The sequence below is a fragment of the Aethalodelphis obliquidens genome, unplaced genomic scaffold, assembly GCF_003676395.1.
Source record: "Aethalodelphis obliquidens isolate GAN/ISIS:26980383/991018 unplaced genomic scaffold, ASM367639v1 scaffold2, whole genome shotgun sequence".
NCBI classification, from domain to species: domain Eukaryota; kingdom Metazoa; phylum Chordata; class Mammalia; order Artiodactyla; family Delphinidae; genus Aethalodelphis; species Aethalodelphis obliquidens.
In genome coordinates, this window is record NW_020837946.1 from 62,173,877 (window position 1) to 62,192,436 (window position 18,560).

General features: G+C 36.5%; 1 protein-coding gene across 3 annotated transcripts in view; it reads right to left on the reverse strand.

The window, feature by feature from the left end:
* Positions 1–237: 237 nt before the first annotated feature.
* The window catches only part of PPIG (peptidylprolyl isomerase G), a 41,313-nt gene continuing 22,990 nt past the window's right edge, over positions 238–18,560 (reverse strand). Inside the window, exons 10-14 of one of the 3 annotated variants that reach the window (XM_027128934.1) lie at positions 6,053–6,266; positions 5,103–5,264; positions 3,386–3,473; positions 1,759–1,895; positions 238–1,571 (exon numbers count right to left, since the gene is read on the reverse strand). In XM_027128934.1, the coding sequence (XP_026984735.1) occupies positions 464–1,571; positions 1,759–1,895; positions 3,386–3,473; positions 5,103–5,264; positions 6,053–6,266 (1,709 nt within the window). In that variant the 3' untranslated portion in view covers positions 238–463. The remainder of the gene's footprint in view (positions 1,572–1,758; positions 1,896–3,385; positions 3,474–5,102; positions 5,265–6,052; positions 6,267–18,560) is intronic. The other 2 variants (XM_027128925.1, XM_027128945.1) reach the window with 2 other exon arrangements.

An 18,560-nucleotide genomic window follows, 5' to 3' on the forward strand; every position in this document is an offset into this window, starting at 1 on the left:
CTCTGTTATAAATGCTATAGAAAAATCTACACAAGATTTCTTCTACCTAGTGGCTTCTAAGGTTACTTTAATCATGAGAAACACAAGCTTTTGTAACAATGTATTCCAACAATCAGTTATGTTTGTTTCCAACTGGCCGATCACACAAATCAGGGTGTAGAAAAGCATGTTTGCTACTGGCTGATTGTTGCAACACAAAAAATGCATACATGAAATAGTTAAACACAGCACACAGTATTACACCAAAGTGTTTTTCTCATTTCAAGTTTATTAAAACTTTTGCAGTACAAATTATCCAGGTTGCAGATTATCAAAAGATCGACTCAATAAAGTCCACATTGGAAAAAAAAAAAAAAGGACAAACATAAACCCAAAACAATGAAAACAACATAAAGGGGATTCATCAGCAAGTCTCTAAAACTTAAAATTTGAGACAGAATGGAAATAAGTTTATATACCTCATTCATCCACTTTTGTCTTCATCTGTTCCAGGGCTTGATTCATGATCAAATTTTTTATTTTTATCATGTGTGTGGTCATTTTCTTGACCCTTTGATTTTTGGTTTTCTTTTTCCACTGAGGATCTGGTCTTCTCATCCTCCTTATTTTTCAAAGTTGAGAACTTTAATTCATTGTCCTGACTACTTTGTTTCATTTTTGAGAATGGACTTTGATCTCTATCAGCCTTTTTTTCCCTGTTACTATTTGAGCTACTATGATCACGATTTTTAGAGTACATTCTCTTCTCACCCTCAGAATTCTCTTTTCTGTGTGAACTTTTACTTTCTTGGTTTCTGTATTTTTCTTTGTTTCTGCTTTGACTTTCTTCTCTCTCTGAGCTCCGTGAATCTCTCCTCCTTCTCCTCCTGTCTTTACTTCTTGATCTTCCTGGCGTTGCTCTTCTGTCTCGGCTCCGTGACCTTCCTCTTCTCCTGTACTCCTGTTCTCTGTATCTGTGATACTCCTTGCTTCTGCTGCGATCTCGGTCATGGCTTCTAGACCGCACTCTTCTGCTCCTGTCCCTACTTCTGCTTCGTTCCCTTGTTCTACTATTGTAACTGTGTTTGCCTTTAGTTACATCGCGTTCTCTACTCCTAGACTGTGCACGTCTGTCCTTGTCCTTACTTTTATTATGATCATGCTCATTGCTTTTGGATTCTAACTGTTTAGACTTCTCTTTACTTCTACTCCTTTCCTGATCTTTTCCTTTAGAATCAGACTTTTCTTTTTCTTTAACATTCTCATGATCCCTTTCTTTACTCCTTGACCTCATCCTCTTTTCTTCATGTCTATTATGCTTTGTATCTCTTTCCTTACTCTTGGATTTCTCTTTGCTCTTACTCCTACTTTTCGATTTGGCCCTTTTCTTTACCTTGTTTTTATATTTATCATCTTTTTCTGAATTTCTTCTGATGTCTCTCTCTTTGCTGTTAGATTTATGATCTTTAACTTTCTTTTCCTTTTCACTTTTTCTGTTTGGACTCTCAGAAACATGCCTATGATCAGTTATTTTTTTCTCTTTTACTCTAACTGGGCTTCTTTGATTTTCTTTTATTTCATTTAACTCACTCCTAAAAAAGGAAGAAAAAAAGTTTTGGGGAAAGTTTATTAGGAAAACAATGGTGTCCATTATTGCTGAAATGATATTCTATTTTCCTTAAGACATTCAGAAACAACTGAAATGGCTTTAAATGAAATAATTTTAAATAGTTAAAAAAAATACTTGTTACTGCATTTGAAATAAGAGTTAAATCTTACTTATCCCCTTTGATCCATCTTTCACCACTTGATACCCTCATTCTTTGAGCTCTCTGCATCTCCTGCCTCCAATGTGGAGGAGTCTCACTACGTCTGAAACGATCCCTGGATCTGGATCTAGAAGGAGTTCGATAACGCTTTAAAAAAAGAGGGGAAAAATTAATATATAAAAATATAAAAGCATTATAACAATTGCTAAAGTGTACATATTTCTAGGTTCAAAAATGTCTGATATTTCCATGCCTTCTAAAATAACTAAATTTCCCAATTGTCAGGTAGGAAATCAATGAGGCATAATGTGGTTTGATATCTTTGCTTTCATTGCTAATGAAATGTGTGTTTATATGTTCTTGTTTTAAATATGTCTTGGGTTTAAGTTCTAAAACAGTAAATATCGATAGCTATATCCCACATCAACAAAAGCTCTTTTGAATCCTCAATCATTTTTAAGAGTGTAAAGAGGTCCGAAGACAAAAAAGTTTGAGAACTGCTATGAGAATAGTTAGGAAGCCCTTTATAGTTCAGAGAATATACAATGGTGAACTGAACTAAGATGGTAGGAGTGGAGCTTGAGAGAAGCAGATACATTTCAGAGTATTTAGGAGGTTGAGGTTGAACAGACAGGATTTGGTGATGGATAAGTTATATAAGGTAGGAAAGTAAAGGGGAGAAACAAAATGATTCTTGGGCTTCAGGTTTAAGTGCTTGCACAGGTGGTAGTGTCTGTCACTGAGACCAGAAATCTAAAGGAGGGTCAGGCCTGAAGAAGTGTTTATGCTTACCATTGTATATGATGAGTTTAAAGTGCCCATTAGGCACCTAAATGGTCATCAAATAAACCTTTGATGCCAGAAAGGCAGATGAAAAACTGACAGTTATCAGCATACAGGTACCCAGTGAAGTTACGAGAGTGATTATATTGCCCAAGAAGCATATGCAAAGTGAGAAGAGTTAGAACCCTGAGGTACTACAATATTTAAACATCAGGTAGAAGAGCATGAACTAGCATTGGAAATTTAAGACAGACTGGCCAGAGACAGGAAGAAAAGATGATGGAAGCAAAGGGAAAAGAGTGTTACAAGGAGGGAGATTAAATAAGACACAGACTGAAAGGATCCAATGGATTCTGTGACTTGGAACTGACCATAAAGCAAGTGCTCTTTTCAGCAGAATGGCAGAAGACAAACTGAAATGGCTGAGGAACAAGTAGGAAGTGAAGAAATAATATACTAAGTATAGCCACGTTGGTTAAAAGTTTTGAAAAAACAAGAAGATATTTAAATTCTGATGAGGAGAATCCAGTGAAGAGAAAGAGTATGAAATATAAGAATAGGGTTAATTTTTAACAAGCATAGGGACACAGTGGTCAGGAAGTAACAAAGGGGTACAAGAAAGACCTCAATCTCATTTTATACCATGTACATGTAAAATCCATTAACATCCCATGGATTTTCAATGTGGAAGAACCAACACAAAGAAGTTACTATAAAAGGAGAACATATAATTCAACATCCGTATCTACTCTAAATTTTAACTACTTATGTATAAAACAATACTTAAGAAACACTCTACGATTATTTAAGATAAATGCAATACTATTAGAACTTCTGGGAAAAGAATCACCTACCCTTGGTCCTCTTCCTTTAATTTTCCTGCCAGACCTAGTAACTAAAAGTCGCCTCTGGTATGAAGCAGGCTGGGAGTTAAGTAGATTACTAGAAGGAAGCAGAGGGAAAATTAAAAAACATTATTTTATAAAAATAAATCTGGAGAACATAGCTTTACTGATCTAAACTAATAAATTTAAAGTCTTACATATATAATCAGTGGTTCTCAACCAGGAATGTTATCAATCCTAGTAGTTATCTGGAAAAGTATGGGAGCATTTTTACAACTGTCAATGACTAGAGGGTGCTATTGGTACCGAGTGACAAGTCAGGAATGCTAAAATCTTGTAATGTGTGTAGATGAAGAACTATCCTGTTCCCAAATGCCAACTGTGTCCTGTTGAGAAACACTGTTATATAATCATCACTAAGATGAAGTCAACCTGATAGTGCTAAGGAACTCAGAGTAGGCTACATGCTGTTGAGAGAACAATTTTAAAGCTATCTGATTCTAAAGTATCTTACTATCCTATAAGCAGTTGTTCACTGGTAATAAAACTATAGAGAAATGTAATTAATGTGAATTAAACAGAGACAAGATGGTCTGAATTAGCAAAATGTTTAATATCATGCTTTATACCAGAAAGGGAAACTATTTATTTTCAAATAATAATGAGTTAATATTTAATTAGCACTAACAATATCTGTGTATGTTATATCTGAAAAATGCATTCTAAAGTAGTTCAAATATCTTCTCCTTAATGTTTACTTCCTTAGACACACAATTTCCTATTAACTGAATAAACTCAATCCAATCCATCAAAATTATCCCAATTCAAGTAACCAAGACTTACTTTTATATTTTTACTGTATTGTGAAAGTATAGGGGGAATGTTCAGAATTTTACCACTTTTAAATACATTATTTCCAATTATAAATAAGAGAAAGATACCCATCTTTTTTTCTATCTTTGGACATAATTATTAAAATGATTCATCAAGAACCAACAACTTCTAATACTAATAATGTGAACTTATATAGAAAAATTTTCAAAGTACTTGAATATGCTGTCAATTTTCAATACCACAATATTGTAAACCAGGCAAGGAAAACAGCATTTTCCCCCATCAGACAAACTGAAAAATAAAGGTTCTTACTTGCTTAAAAGTTTAATGTATACAAATAACAGAGTAAAACACTTGTTTTAAATGGAATTTGTTTGGAATGCCACTTAACAATATCTTTTTGCCATTTGCAGTGCTTGTTTCTTTTTTTTTAATTAATGTAACTTTTATTCAAAAATCTGTCTGAATTAAGTCAATTTATCTTTTCAGCTATGTGGTTAGCAAAAAGGAGCCTTGCTAACATTATCCTATTAAGAAATTTCAATCTTGGGACAAGGTCACCAATTAAACCTTATCTAAAATAAGCAAAAATGGTTTTTTAAAAAAGAAAGGTTCTGGGCTTCCCTGGTGGCACAGTGGTTGAGCGTCCGCCTGCCGATGCAGGGGACGCGGGTTCGTGCCCCGGTCTGGGAAGATCCCACATGCCGCGGAGCGGCTGGGCCCGTGAGCCATGGCCGCTGAGCCTGCGCATCCGGAGCCTGTGCTCTGCAACGGGAGAGGCCACAGCAGTGGGAGGCCCGCGTACCGCAAAAAGAAAAAAAAAAAAAAAAAAAAAGAAAGGTTCTGTGGTAGAGAATGTAGACCAGTTTATAAAATAAACATATTCACATACCACTCTCTCTCTCTCTCCCTGTTCTTCCTTTCTTTTTCATCAGCTTTAGGAGGACTTTTTCTCATTAGGAATCTATTTTCAGGTATTGGAGGGATTTCTTCTGGACGAACAGTAGACTGGGGTTGTGCTTCAAGATTTTCAGCCTCACTTTCACTAGATGCGCTTTAAAAGAAACACACACAACAAATTCCACTTGGTTATTATGTACCTACCCCGATTTTCCAATTGTTGGTATTTCTTTCCTTTGTAATATGTACAATATATGCATCATTCTGTCCCCGATCTCTGACCAAAAATGCAATTACATGGGGAAAATACTCATTCCTCTGACAAACCAACCAAAAACCAAAACCAAATGTTTCTGTTATCACATTCTCAAAAAATATTTTCCAATAAAATGGAACCAAAATATGATACTTCATGTGCAATGCCCTCTGATAAATTTAAAATATTTGAAAATATAGGTAAAGAAACTGCTTTAGAGGCAACAGGTTTATAAAGATGAGTTTTAGTACAACCATAGATTATTTCAGACAAAACAGGAAAGAAAAGAAATATGCTGACATTATCTGCTTTCTACCCTATGCTATCATAGGAGGAAAAAAAATAAAGAACAAAAAAGCGAGAGACTGCTACAGAAAATAAAACAGTCATTGGTTTCCTATAATTCTCACTAATCTTATATTCCTCCCATAAAATACAAACCTATATAACCAAAAGGTCATTGAATTCAGACAAAATGAACTGAATGGTTTGGTTGAAAATTAAAATGAATGTCCCCAAATTTAATCTATAGACTGTAGAATATCAAAATGGTCTTATACTTCATGCTATGAAACATTTCTCACTATTTTCATGTTCCATATAATTGATCCAAAATCCCAATAGATTTATATATAAACAGAAGGGAATTAGAATACAAAGTCATTACTGTAAAAGTAAATTAAGACCTTTTCTTGCTTTTCTTTCGCTTCTTCTTTTCTTTCTTGTGTTTACGAGAATTTTTCCTATGTTTCTTCTTTCTTTTTTTTGATTTCTCTTCAGAAGCACTTTCAGAATCAGAAGAATCAGAAGAGGACTGAGAATCGCTTGAACTATCTGAGTCACTGGATGATGAGGAGGAGGAGGAGGAGGATTTATGCCTTTTCTTTTCTTCTTTCCTAGCTTTAATAAAAAGCAAAACGGTTTGGTGAACACTTTTTAGACAAACTTTGTAAGTGGAAGTTTAGATTTTTTTGCAGATTCTCAAAGTCCAGTATTTAACACTTAGCTCATCCAGCTATTTGACCTGAGGGGTACAGGAAAGGAGTTAAGACTCAAGATTAGAATCCAGATCTCCAGACTCATGGGGCAGAGTTATATTTATATCTAAAGAATTCTGGAAAATAGGTAAATCTAAAACATTAAACTAAGTTAATTTTAGGAATCATATGAATAACATACTTTTTTAAAGGCACAGAAATAACACTCAAGAATCCCAGATTCTAATCTTTTTGTAGTTTTCAACTTTTTCTCTTATCAATATTGGAAGTACAACTGTAGGAGAGAAGTAATAGAAAAAATACTATGCATGAATGTGGAAAGATAAGAAACACGATTCCACTGGCATGGGCTTAGTCAATGCCTGAGTATTCCTCTAATGATTAAGAAATTTAGCTTTGGTTGAACAGCAGACTTACAACAGAGGGTAGTGGTAGTCATTTGCCAATGATTAATAAATATGTTTTGGGGTCTCTACAAAAAGTAATTTCAAATTTAAATTTTATTTTGGGTTAAGGAAGTTTAATTTTAAAAGGGGTCCCAAAACTCAAATGCTTTAAGGATGAGGAAACTAACACAAATAAGTGAGGTTAACCAGGAAATGGAGGAAGATATGACAGACTGGACAGAGCTTCGCCCACCTAACAGTATTCTAATTCCAACCATGGTGGACTTAAAGAAGTGAATTCAACAATCTGATTAAAAAATGGGCAGAGAACCTGAATAAACATTTTTCCAAAGGAGACATACAGATGCCAACAGGCACATGAAAAGATGCTCAACATCACTAATCATCAGAGAAATGCAAATCAAAACAATGAGATAGCACCTCACACCTGTCAGAATGGCTATTATCAAAAAGACAACACATAACAAGCATTGGTGAGGATGTGGAGAAAAGGGACCCCTTGTGCACTGTTTGTGAGAATGTAAATTGATATAGCCAGTATGGGAAGTAGCATGGAGGATCCTCAAGAAGTTAAAATAGCAGTGCCATATGACCCAGCAATTCTATTTCTGGGTATTTATCAAAAAAAAACTAAAACACTAATTCTGAAAGATATATGCAACTCAACCTTCACTGAAGCATTATTTACAATAGCCAAGATATGGAAGCAACCTAAGTGTCCACTGATATGTGAATGGATAAAGAAGATGTAGCGCGCGCGCACACACACACACGCGCGCACACGCAATGGAATATTACTTAGCCATAAAAAAGGAAGGACCTCCTACCCCTTGTGACAACATGGATGGATCTAGAGGGTATTATGCTAAGTGAAATAAGTCAGACAGAAAAAGGCAAATACTGTGTGATTTCAATTATATGTGGAATCTAAAAAACAAAACAAATGAACAAACATAACAAAACAGAAACAGACTCATAGATACAGTGAAGAAACTAGTGGTTGCCGGAGGAGAAGGCGATTAAGGGGGTGGGGAAATAGGTTTATGGGATTAAGAAGTACAAACTTCCAGTTATAAAATAAGTCATGGGGATGTAGTGTAGAGCACAGGGAATATAGTCAATAATATTGTAATATCCCTGTATGGTGACAGAGAATAACTAGACTTATTATAGTGATCATTTTGTAATGTATAAAAATATCAAATCACTGTTGTATACCTGAAATCAATAGGATATTTTCAATCCATTATGCCTTAATTAAAAAAGAAGTAAGTGAATTCAGGCTAAAGCTGGGACAATATTGATATATGGATAACTACAATACAGTGGAACAGAAAATACATTAGAATCCAGATATAGGTAAATAAAATATAAATCATTTATCCTTCTTATCGTATATGAATTGTTCCACTGGCTAACCAAATAGAAGATGAAGGGAAGATGCTCTTTATCAAAAGTACTCCAAGAATAAATGAATAAGGAATTACAGAGTTAGAATATCACCATTTCACAACTCCTAAGGAGGCACTGCCCACCAATGGCCACTGCAGAGCACAGAGACAACCTGTCCTAAGTGACCCTTGCTCCCATCAAATAGAATTTAAAAAAATCAAAACTATATCTGATCAATTTTCTAGATCTAACTACAAAGTTATATGAAATAGAAGCACATTACATAACAGAAGGATGCAATCCGTAAAATTCAGTGTGTGCAATAATGGGAAAGAAACACTACAGGACAAATGACCTAGCTTGTTCAACAAATAAATCTCAAGAAACATAAAAAGAAATGGTGGGATAATCTATTAAAAACAAAAAAAGTTTACAACACCAACCCAAATGTTTGAACCTGATTTGGATTCAAATTCAAACATCAAAAAATTAACATTAACTAAACAATTAGAAATTTGAACACTGTTAAGGATTTCTGACATTTAGGAACATATGTGTATATATGTCTGCATATGATTATGGTACGGTTATTTTTTTCAAAAGAGTCACCTTTTAGAGATAGTGAAATATTTATCAATAAAATGTTATGCCTAGAATTTACTTCAAACAGGAAATGGAGAACTGTCCAAGGACAGGTAACATGAGATTAGCCATAAATTAACTGGTAAAGATGGGTAATGAACATGGTTAATTTGTTATACAATTTCAATCACTTTTGTACATGTTAGTATTTTCCATAATTAAAAAAAAATCAAAGAGAACAAAGACAATATCTTTGGACTGACTGTTGGCTGTTTACAGACCTTAATTGAAAGGGTTAACAGCTGGTTTGTAACCTTTCTGTTAGCTTCAGAACACCTGAGGATTTGGCACTTGGCCAAATTATTCCTGAAACGTATTTACTTATTTATGACTGCATTGGGGCCTTCTCTAGTTGTGGTGAGTGGGGGCTAACTCTTCATTGTGGTGCACAGGCTTCTCATTGTGGTGGCTTCTCTTGTTGTGGAGCACAGGCTCTAGGCGTGCAGGCTTCAGCAGTTGTGGCACACAGGATCAGTAGTTGTGGCACACGGGCTTAGTTCTAAGCTCCACAGTGTGTGGGATCTTCCCGGACCAGGGATCGAGCCAGTGTCCCTCCCCTGCATTGGCAGGAGGATTCCTAACCACTGCATCACCAGGGAAGTCCCTCTTGAAACTCTTAACTCAGAATTTATAGGAGTGTACTGAGTTACAGAGATAAATGAGAATCTGGCTGGAGTTACTGTGTACTTGCCCAAGGGTCTGTGGTTCACTGTTAAGATTATTTCTCTGATACCGAAGAGATGCTGCTGCACTGGAGAATGGGAACAAGGTATAAAAGCTGAAGGAACTCAAGAGGTAATAGCTTCAATGAACTTATTAGGTAGTCTTCGTCACCCAGTCATGCTCCTCAGGACCACGAACCTATTAAGCTGAGATGCCTAGGATATATGCAAGTTCTGCCTAGAACTCATGACATCTCTAATATGACGCTGCTGTTCAAGCTGTGCTGTTTCCTGTCCTATATTCTTTCTTAATGATAAATAAGCTTAGTGCTGAGTGAAGCCTATCTTGTCTCATGAGTCCAATTGTTTATCTGATACCAAAACCACTGTTGATGGTGAGGCAGTAAGGGTATGCAAACTGAAAAACCTACTTGCATACACTAAAAACCTGAGGGGGGAGAATCAAACTTAAAGAAACCTAAGGAAGAAAATAAATTCATAATGCATATGAGTAACTCTAAATACAAATATCTGAGGCCATATAATATGGAGACAAAATAAAAATATTCCACATAAGCACAGAATACAGCTGTTAAAATTACTTGACAAAACATAGTAATGCTCTTCCCCATGATTAACAAAGCTTTATTCACCAGCTCCAATTTATATTTATTTTGCATTGTGATTCTTTCCTGAGAAATACACTGAAGTTGGTTTCGTTAAAAGGCAAGCCCGAGAAGCAAGAAGAACTACAGAGTCCTGCAGCCTGTGCAACGAAAACCACATTCACAGAAAGACAGATAAAATGAAAAGGCAGAGGACTATGTACCAGATGAAGGAACAAGATAAAACCGCAGAAAAACAACTAAATGGAGATAGGCAAAATTCCAGAAAAAGAATTCAGAATAATGACAGTGAAGATGATCTGGGACCTTGGAAAAAGAATGGAAGCAAAGATCGAGAAGATGTAAGAAATGTTTAACAAAGACCTAGAAGAATTAAAGAACAAACACCTAGAAGAATTAAAGAACAAACAAACAGAGATGAACAATACAATAACTGAAATGAAAAATACACTAGAAAGAATCAACAGCAGAATAAATGAGGCAGAAGAATGGATAGGTGACCTAGAAGACACAATGATGGAATTCACTGCCACGGAACAGAATAAAGAAAAAAGAATGAAAAGAAATGAAGACAGCCTAAGAGACCTCTGGGACAACATTAAACACACCAACATTCGCATTACAGGGGTCCCAGAAGGAGAAGAGAGAGAGAAAGGACCAGACAAAATATGTGAAAAGATTATAGTCGAAAACTTCCCTAACATGGGAAAGGAAATAGCCACCCAAGTCCAGGAAGCGCAGTGAGTCCCATACAGAATAAACTCAAGGAGAAACACGCTGAGACACACAGTAATTAAATCGGCAAAAATTAAAGACACAGAAAAATTACTGAAAGCAGCAAGGGAAAAATGACAAATAACACACAAGGAAAGTGCCATAAGGTTAACAGCTGATTTCTCAGCAGAAACTCTACAAGCCAGAAGGGAGTGGCATGATATACTTAAAGTGATGAAAGGGAAGAACCTACAACAAAGATAACTCTACCTGGTAAGGATCTCACTCAGATTCGATGGAGAAATCAAAAGCTTTACAGACAAGCAAAAGCTAAGAGAATTCAGTACCACCAAACCAGCTCTACAACAAATGCCAAAGGAACTTCTCTAAGTGGGAAACACAAGAGAAGAAAAGGACCTACAAAAACAAACCCAAAACAATTAAGAAAATGGTCATAGGAACATACATATGGATAATTACCTTAAACGTGAATGGATTAAATGCTCCAAACAAAAGACACAGGTTTGCTGAATGGATACAAAAACAAGACTCATATATATGCTGTCTACAAGAGACCCATTTCAGACCTACAGACACATACAGACTGAAAGTGAGGGGATGGAAAAAGATATTCCATGCAAATGGAAATCAGAAGGAAGCTGGAGTAGCAATACTCATATCAGATAAAATAGACTTTAAAATAAAGAAAGTTACAAGAGACAAGGAAGGACACTACATAACGATCAAGGGATCAATCCAAGAAGAAGATATAACAATTATAAATATATATGCACCCAACATAGGAACACCTCAATATATAAGGCAACCGCTAACAGCTGTAAAGGAGGAAATCAACAGTGACACAATAATAGTGGGGGACTTTAACACCTCACACCAATGCACAGATTATCCAAACAGAAAATTAATAAGGAAACACAAGCTTTAAATGACACAATAGACCAAACAGGTTTAATTGATATTTATAGGACATTCTATCCAAAAACAGCAGATTACACTTTCTTCTCAAGTGTGCACGGAACATTCTCCAGGATCGATCTTGGGTCACAAATCAAGCCTCAGTAAATTTAAGAAAATTGAAATCATATCAAGCATCTTTTCCGACCACAACGCTATGAGATTAGAAATGAATTACAGGGGAAAAAACATAAAAAGCACAAACACATGGAGGCTAAACACTACGTTACTAAATAACCAAGAGATCACTGAAGAAATCAAACAGGAAACCAAGAAATACCGAGAGACACATGATAATGAAAACATAACGATCCAAAACCTACGGGATGCAGCAAAAGTAGTTCTAAGAGGGAAGTTTATAGCTATACAAGCCTACCTCAAGAAACAAGAAAAATCTCAAATACATAATCTAACCTTACCCCTAAAGGAACTAGAGAAAGAACAACAAACAAAACCCAAAGTTAGCAGAAGGAAAGAAATCATTAAGATCAGAGCAGAAATAATTGAAATAGAGACAAAGAAAACCATAGCAAAGATCAATAAAACTAAAAGCTGGTACTTTGAGAAGATAAAATTGATAAACCATTAGCCAGACTCATCAAGAAAAAGCAGGAGAGGACTCAAATCAATAAAACTAGAAATGAAAAAGGAGAAGTTACAACAGACACTGCAGAAATACAAAGCATCCTAAAAGACTACTACAAGCAACTCTATGCCAATAAAATGGACAACCTGGAAGAAATGGACAAATTCTTAGAAAGGTATAACCTTCTAAGACTGAACCAGGAAGAAACAGAAAATATGAACAGACCAATCACAAGTAATGAAATTGAAACTGTGATTAAAAATCGTCCAACAAACAAAAGTCCAGGACCAGATGGCTTCACAGGTGAATTCTATCGAACATTTAGAGAAGAGCTAACACCCATCTTTCTCAAACTCTTCCAAAAAATTGCAGAGGAAGGAACACTTCCAAACTCATTCTATAAGGCCACCATCACCCTGATACCAAAACCGACAAAAATAGTACAAAAAAAGAAAATTACAGACCAATATCACTGATGAATATAGATGCAAAATTCCTCAACAAAATCCTAGCAAACAGAATTCAACAGCACATTAAAAGGATCATACACCATGATCAAGTGGGATTTATCCCAGGGATGCAAGGATTCTTCAATATATGCAAATCAATCAATCTAATACAACATATTAACAAATTGAAGAATAAAAACCATATGATCATCTCAGTAGATGCAGAAAAAGCTTTTGACAAAATTCAACACCCATTTATAATAAAAACACTCCAAAAAGTGGGCATAGAGGGAACCTACCTCAACATAATAAAGGCCATATACGACAAACCCACATCCAACATCATTCTCAATGGTGAAAAACTGAAAGCATTTCCTCTAAGATCAGGAACAAGACAAGGATGTCCACTCTCACTGCTATTATTCAACATAGTTTTTGGAAGTCCTGGCCACGGCAATCAGAGACAAAAAAGAAATAAAAGGAATACAAATTGGAAAAGAAGAAGTAAAACTGTCACTGTTTGCAGGTGACATGATACTATACACAGAGAATCCTAAAGATGCCACCAGAAAACAACTAGAGCTAATCAATGAATTTGGTAAAGCTGCAGGATACAAAATTAATGCACAGAAATCTTTCATTCCTATACACTAATGATGAAAAATCTGAAAGAGAAATTAAGGAAACACTCCCATTTTCCACTGCAACAAAAAGAATAAAATACCTAGGAATAAACCTACCTAGGGAGACAAAAGACCTGTATTCAGAAAACTGTAAGACACTGAGGAAAGAAATTAAAGATGATACCAACAGATGGAGAGATATACCATATTCTTGGATTGGAAGAAGCAATATTGTGAAAATGACTCTACTACCCAAAGCAATCTACAGATTCAATGCAATCCCTATCAAATTACCAATGGCATTTTTTACGGAACTATAACAAAAAATCTTAAAATTTGTATGGAGACACAAAAGACCCTGAATAGCCAAAGCAGTCTTGAGGGAAAAAAACGGAGCTGGAGGACTCAGACTCCCTGACTTGAGACTATACTACAAAGCTACAGTAATCAAGACAGTATGGTACTGGCACAAAAACAGAAACATACATCAATGGAACAAGAGGGAAAGCCCAGCGATAAACCCACGCACCTATGGTCAACTAATCTATGACAAAGGAGGTAAGGATATACAATGGAGAAATGACAGTCTCTTCAACAAGTGGTGCTGGGAAAACTGGACAGCTACATGTAAAAGAATGAAATTAGAACACTCTCTAACACCATACACAAAAATAAGCTCCAAATGGATTAAAGACCTAAATGTAAGACCGGACACTATAAAATTCTTAGAGGAAAACATAGGAAGAACACTCTTTGACACAAATCACAGCAAGATCTTTTTTGATCCACCTCCTAGAGTAATGGACATAAAAACAAAAGTAAACAAATGGGACCTAATGAAACTTAAAAGCTTTTGCACAGCAAAGGAAACCATAAACAAGACAAAAAGACAACCCTCAAAATGGGAGAAAATATTTGCAAACGAATCAACAGACAAAGGATTAATCTCTAAAATACATAAACAGCCCATGCAGCTCAATATTAAAAAAACAAACAACCCAATCCAAAAAGGGTCAGAAGACCTAAATAGACATTTCTCCGAAAAACACATACAGATGGCCAAGAAACACATGAAAAGCTGCTCAACATCACCAATTTAATTAGAGAAATGCAAACCAAAACTACAATGAGGTATCACCTTACACCAGTTAGAATGGGCTTCATCAGAAAATCTACAATCAAATGCTGGAGAGGGTGTGGAGAAAGGGAACCCTCTTGCACTGCTGGTGGGAATGTAAACTGACACAGCCACTATGGAGAACAGTATGGAGGTTCCTTAAAAAACTAAAAATAGGGCTTCCCTGGTGCACAGTCGTTGAGAGTCCACCTGTCGATGCAGGGGACATGGGCTCGTGCCCTGGTCCGGGAAGATCCCACATGCTGCGGAGCGGCTGGGCCCGTGAGCCATGGCCACTGAGCCTGCGCGTCCGGAGCCTGTGCTCCAGAACAGGAGAGGCCACAACAGTGAGAGGCCCATGTACCGCAAAAAAAAAAAAAAACCTAACTAAAAATAGAATTACCATATGATCCAGCAAGACCGCTACTGGGCATATACTCAGAGAAAACCACAATTCAAAAAGACACATGCGCCCCAATATTCATTGCAGCACTATTTACAATAGTCAGGTCATGGAAGCAACCTGAATGCCCATCGACAGACGCATGGATAAAGAAGTTGTGGTACATATATACAATGGAATATTACTCAGCCATGAAAAGGAATGAAATTGGGTCATTTGTTGAGGCGTGGATGGATCTAGAGACTGTCATACAGAGTGAAATAAGTCAGAAAGAGAAAAACAAATATCGTATATTAACGCATATATATGGAACCTAGAAAAATGGTACAGATGAACTGGTCTGCAGGGCAGAAATTGAGACACAGATGTAGAGAGTAAACATATGGACACCAAGGGCAGAAAGCTGCGGGGTGGTGGTGGTGGTGGTGTGATGAATTGGGCGATTGGGATTGACATGTATACACTGATGTGTATAAAATTGATGACTAATAAGAATGTGCTGTATAAAAAAATAATAATAAATAAGATACAAGGATATATTGTACAACACAGGAAAAAAAAAAAAGACCCACTTCAGACCCAGGGACTCATACAGACTGAAAGTGAGGGGATGGAAAACGATATTCCATGCAAATAGAAATCAGAAGAAAGCTGGAGTAGTAATACTCATGACAGATAAAACAGACCTTAAAATAACATTGTAAGAGATAAAGAAGGACACTACAAAATGATCAAGGGATCAATCCAAGAAAAAGATATAATAATTATAAATATATATACACCAACACAGGAGCACCTCAATCCATAAGGCAAATGCTAACAGCTATAAAAGAGGAAACTGAGAGTGACACAATAATAGTGGGGGACTTTAACACCTCACTTACACCAATGGACAGATCATCCAGACAGAAAGTTAATAAGAAGCACAAGCTTTTAATGACACAATAGACCAGATAGATTTAATTGATATTTATAGGACATTCCATCCAAAAATAGCAGATTACACTTTCTTCTCAAGTGCGCATGGAACATTCTCCAGTATAGATCACATCTTGGGTCACAAATCAAGCCTCAGTAAATTTAAGAAAACTGAAATCATATCAAACATCTTTTCCGACCACAACTCTATGAGATTAGAAATAAATTACAGGGGAAAAAATGTAAAAAACACAAACATGTGGAGGCTAAACAATATGTTACTAAATAACCAAGAGATCACTTAAGAAATCAAAGTGGAAATCAAAAAATACCTAGAGACAAATGACGAGAACAGGATGATCCAAAGCCTATGAGACGCAGCAAAAGCAGTTCTAAGAGGGAAGTTTATAGCAATACAATCCTACCTCAAGAAAAAAGAAAAATCTCAAATAAACAATCTAACTTTACCCAAAAAAAAAAAAAAAAAAGCAAGCCCATTCTCCCCACCTAATGTATTAAATATATTTCAAATAACCATTATTTAGTTTTCACTTCACTTTTCATGTAAGCATTTGAGCGAAGCAAAATATCACAACAATATAGAAGATCATAAAAAAGATTTATAACTATTTTTAGGGTAATATAATCTGCCCAAGTATTAGACGATATGAACTATGAAAGGAAAATAGGGGCTTCCCTGGTGGCGCAGTGGTTGAGAGTCCACCTGCCGATGCAGGGGACACGGGTTCGTGCCCTGGTCCGGGAAGATCCCACATGCCACGGAGTGGCTGGGCCTGTAAGCCATGGCCACTGAGCCTGCGCGTCCAGAGCCTGTGCTCTGCGACGGGAGAGGCCATAACGGTGAGAGGCCCGCGTACCGCAAAAAAAATTAACTAATTAATTTTTGAAAAAAGGAAAATAAACTGTGTTTTTAGGGAGGATGCCTTGGAATAGAACCTAGAAAGCTCTAAGGTTGAAAGGCTCCCTCTTTTCATGTTTCTCAACATTATTTTTTAGTGAAATTTAATTTATGTCCCCTTTTCCTATGAATCTGCTCAGAAAAAAAAGATAAAATGACTGAGAAAGAGCAGTTAAAAACAGAAGAGTAAGAAGAAAAAAATAGAGACATGCCAATATCAATAATAGTTCTAACAGAATGTAGCTTGAGTGTCAAAATTTGTGTTAACCTAAATTTAAAAATATGACTTAGGCACATCGGGAATCTGAAATTTTATCCTTCTCAGATCAACAAGTATGTTTAAGTGAATAGTACATAGATATATATTTAACATGATGCCAGGACATGGAGAGAAAGAACTGTAGAGTATAAATGGGGAAGTTCCATAGCAAACTTCTGCCTTCACAGAGTTTACTGTCTATTTGGAAAATAAGACCAACAAGTGTGAATTTAACAGCAAACAGCATCTGAAAACACACATTGAGTTGTAATAAATTTTCTAGAAACTCTGACTGTAAATTGTATATGGATTTATTAGTGAATATGGTCAATAAGGACAAGAGTAAAGTAGAAAAGGTTTGGAGAAGCACAGTCAGTTCTGCTGTTAGACAGCACATGCATTTCTTTTTTTTTTTTTAATTTTTTGGCCCTGCTGCGTGGCATGTGGGATCTTAGTTCCCCAACCAGGGATCGAACCCACGCCCCCCTGCACTGGAAGTGCAAGTCTTAACCACTGGACCGCCAGGGAAGTCCCCCAACATATGCATTTCTATAAATCACTGTGCCATGAAAAACTGTACAATAAAAACCACATGGCTTATAGGAAAAATGGGGTTAGGGGCACAAAACTCAAAAACTTCATCAGTGACACATTAAAAAAAAAAGATAGGAAACTAATAAAAATAGCAACAGAGGGCTTCCCTGGTGGCGCAGTGGTTGAGAGTCCGCCTGCCGATGCAGGGGACATGGGTTCGTGTCCCGGTCCGGGAAGATCCCACATGCCATGGAGCGGCGGGGCCGTGAGCCATGGCCGCTGGGCCTGCGCGTCTGGAGTCTGTGCTCCGCAACGGGAGAGGCCACAACAGTGAGAGATCCGTGTACCGCAAAAAAAAAAAAAAAAAAAAAGAGAAGTAGCAACAGAGCTTTCACACATGTTAAATAGTTAAGAAATACATAAATACGACAATTAAATACAGCACTTTGAGAAAATCATGGGTTTGCTTGTGGAAGTGAATGTCAGTAGGGCTATAGCTTGTGAGTTACTGTAAAGTTAGTGCAAGGGGGGTGATATGAAATTAGATGGAAAGTTTTAGTACAAACTGTACTTAGGCATGGCTCATAACACATGTGATGAACTGAGGTAGCTTAGTAGATGTGTGAGGTGTGTGTATGTGTAAATTTTTTGCGGGGGGGGGCTGTGTTGTACAGCTTGCAGGATCTCAGTTCCCCAACCAGGGAATGAACCTGGGCCATGGGGCAGTGAAAGTGCCAAATCCTAACACCAGGCCACCAGGGAACTCCCCTGGGTATGTGTAATTTTTGTGTATTCCTGTAAAGCTGTTCAACTGCGTATGGTTTTCTGCACTCAGTATTTCTTGTAGACAAGAGCATGCATAAGCAAAGGTGAAACTGATGTTATGTTCAAATTGTCTTCTAATGTATCAACTGAATGGAATAAATGCATGCTTTCAAAACAAGCAGTATAGCAGAACTGACTATGTTAG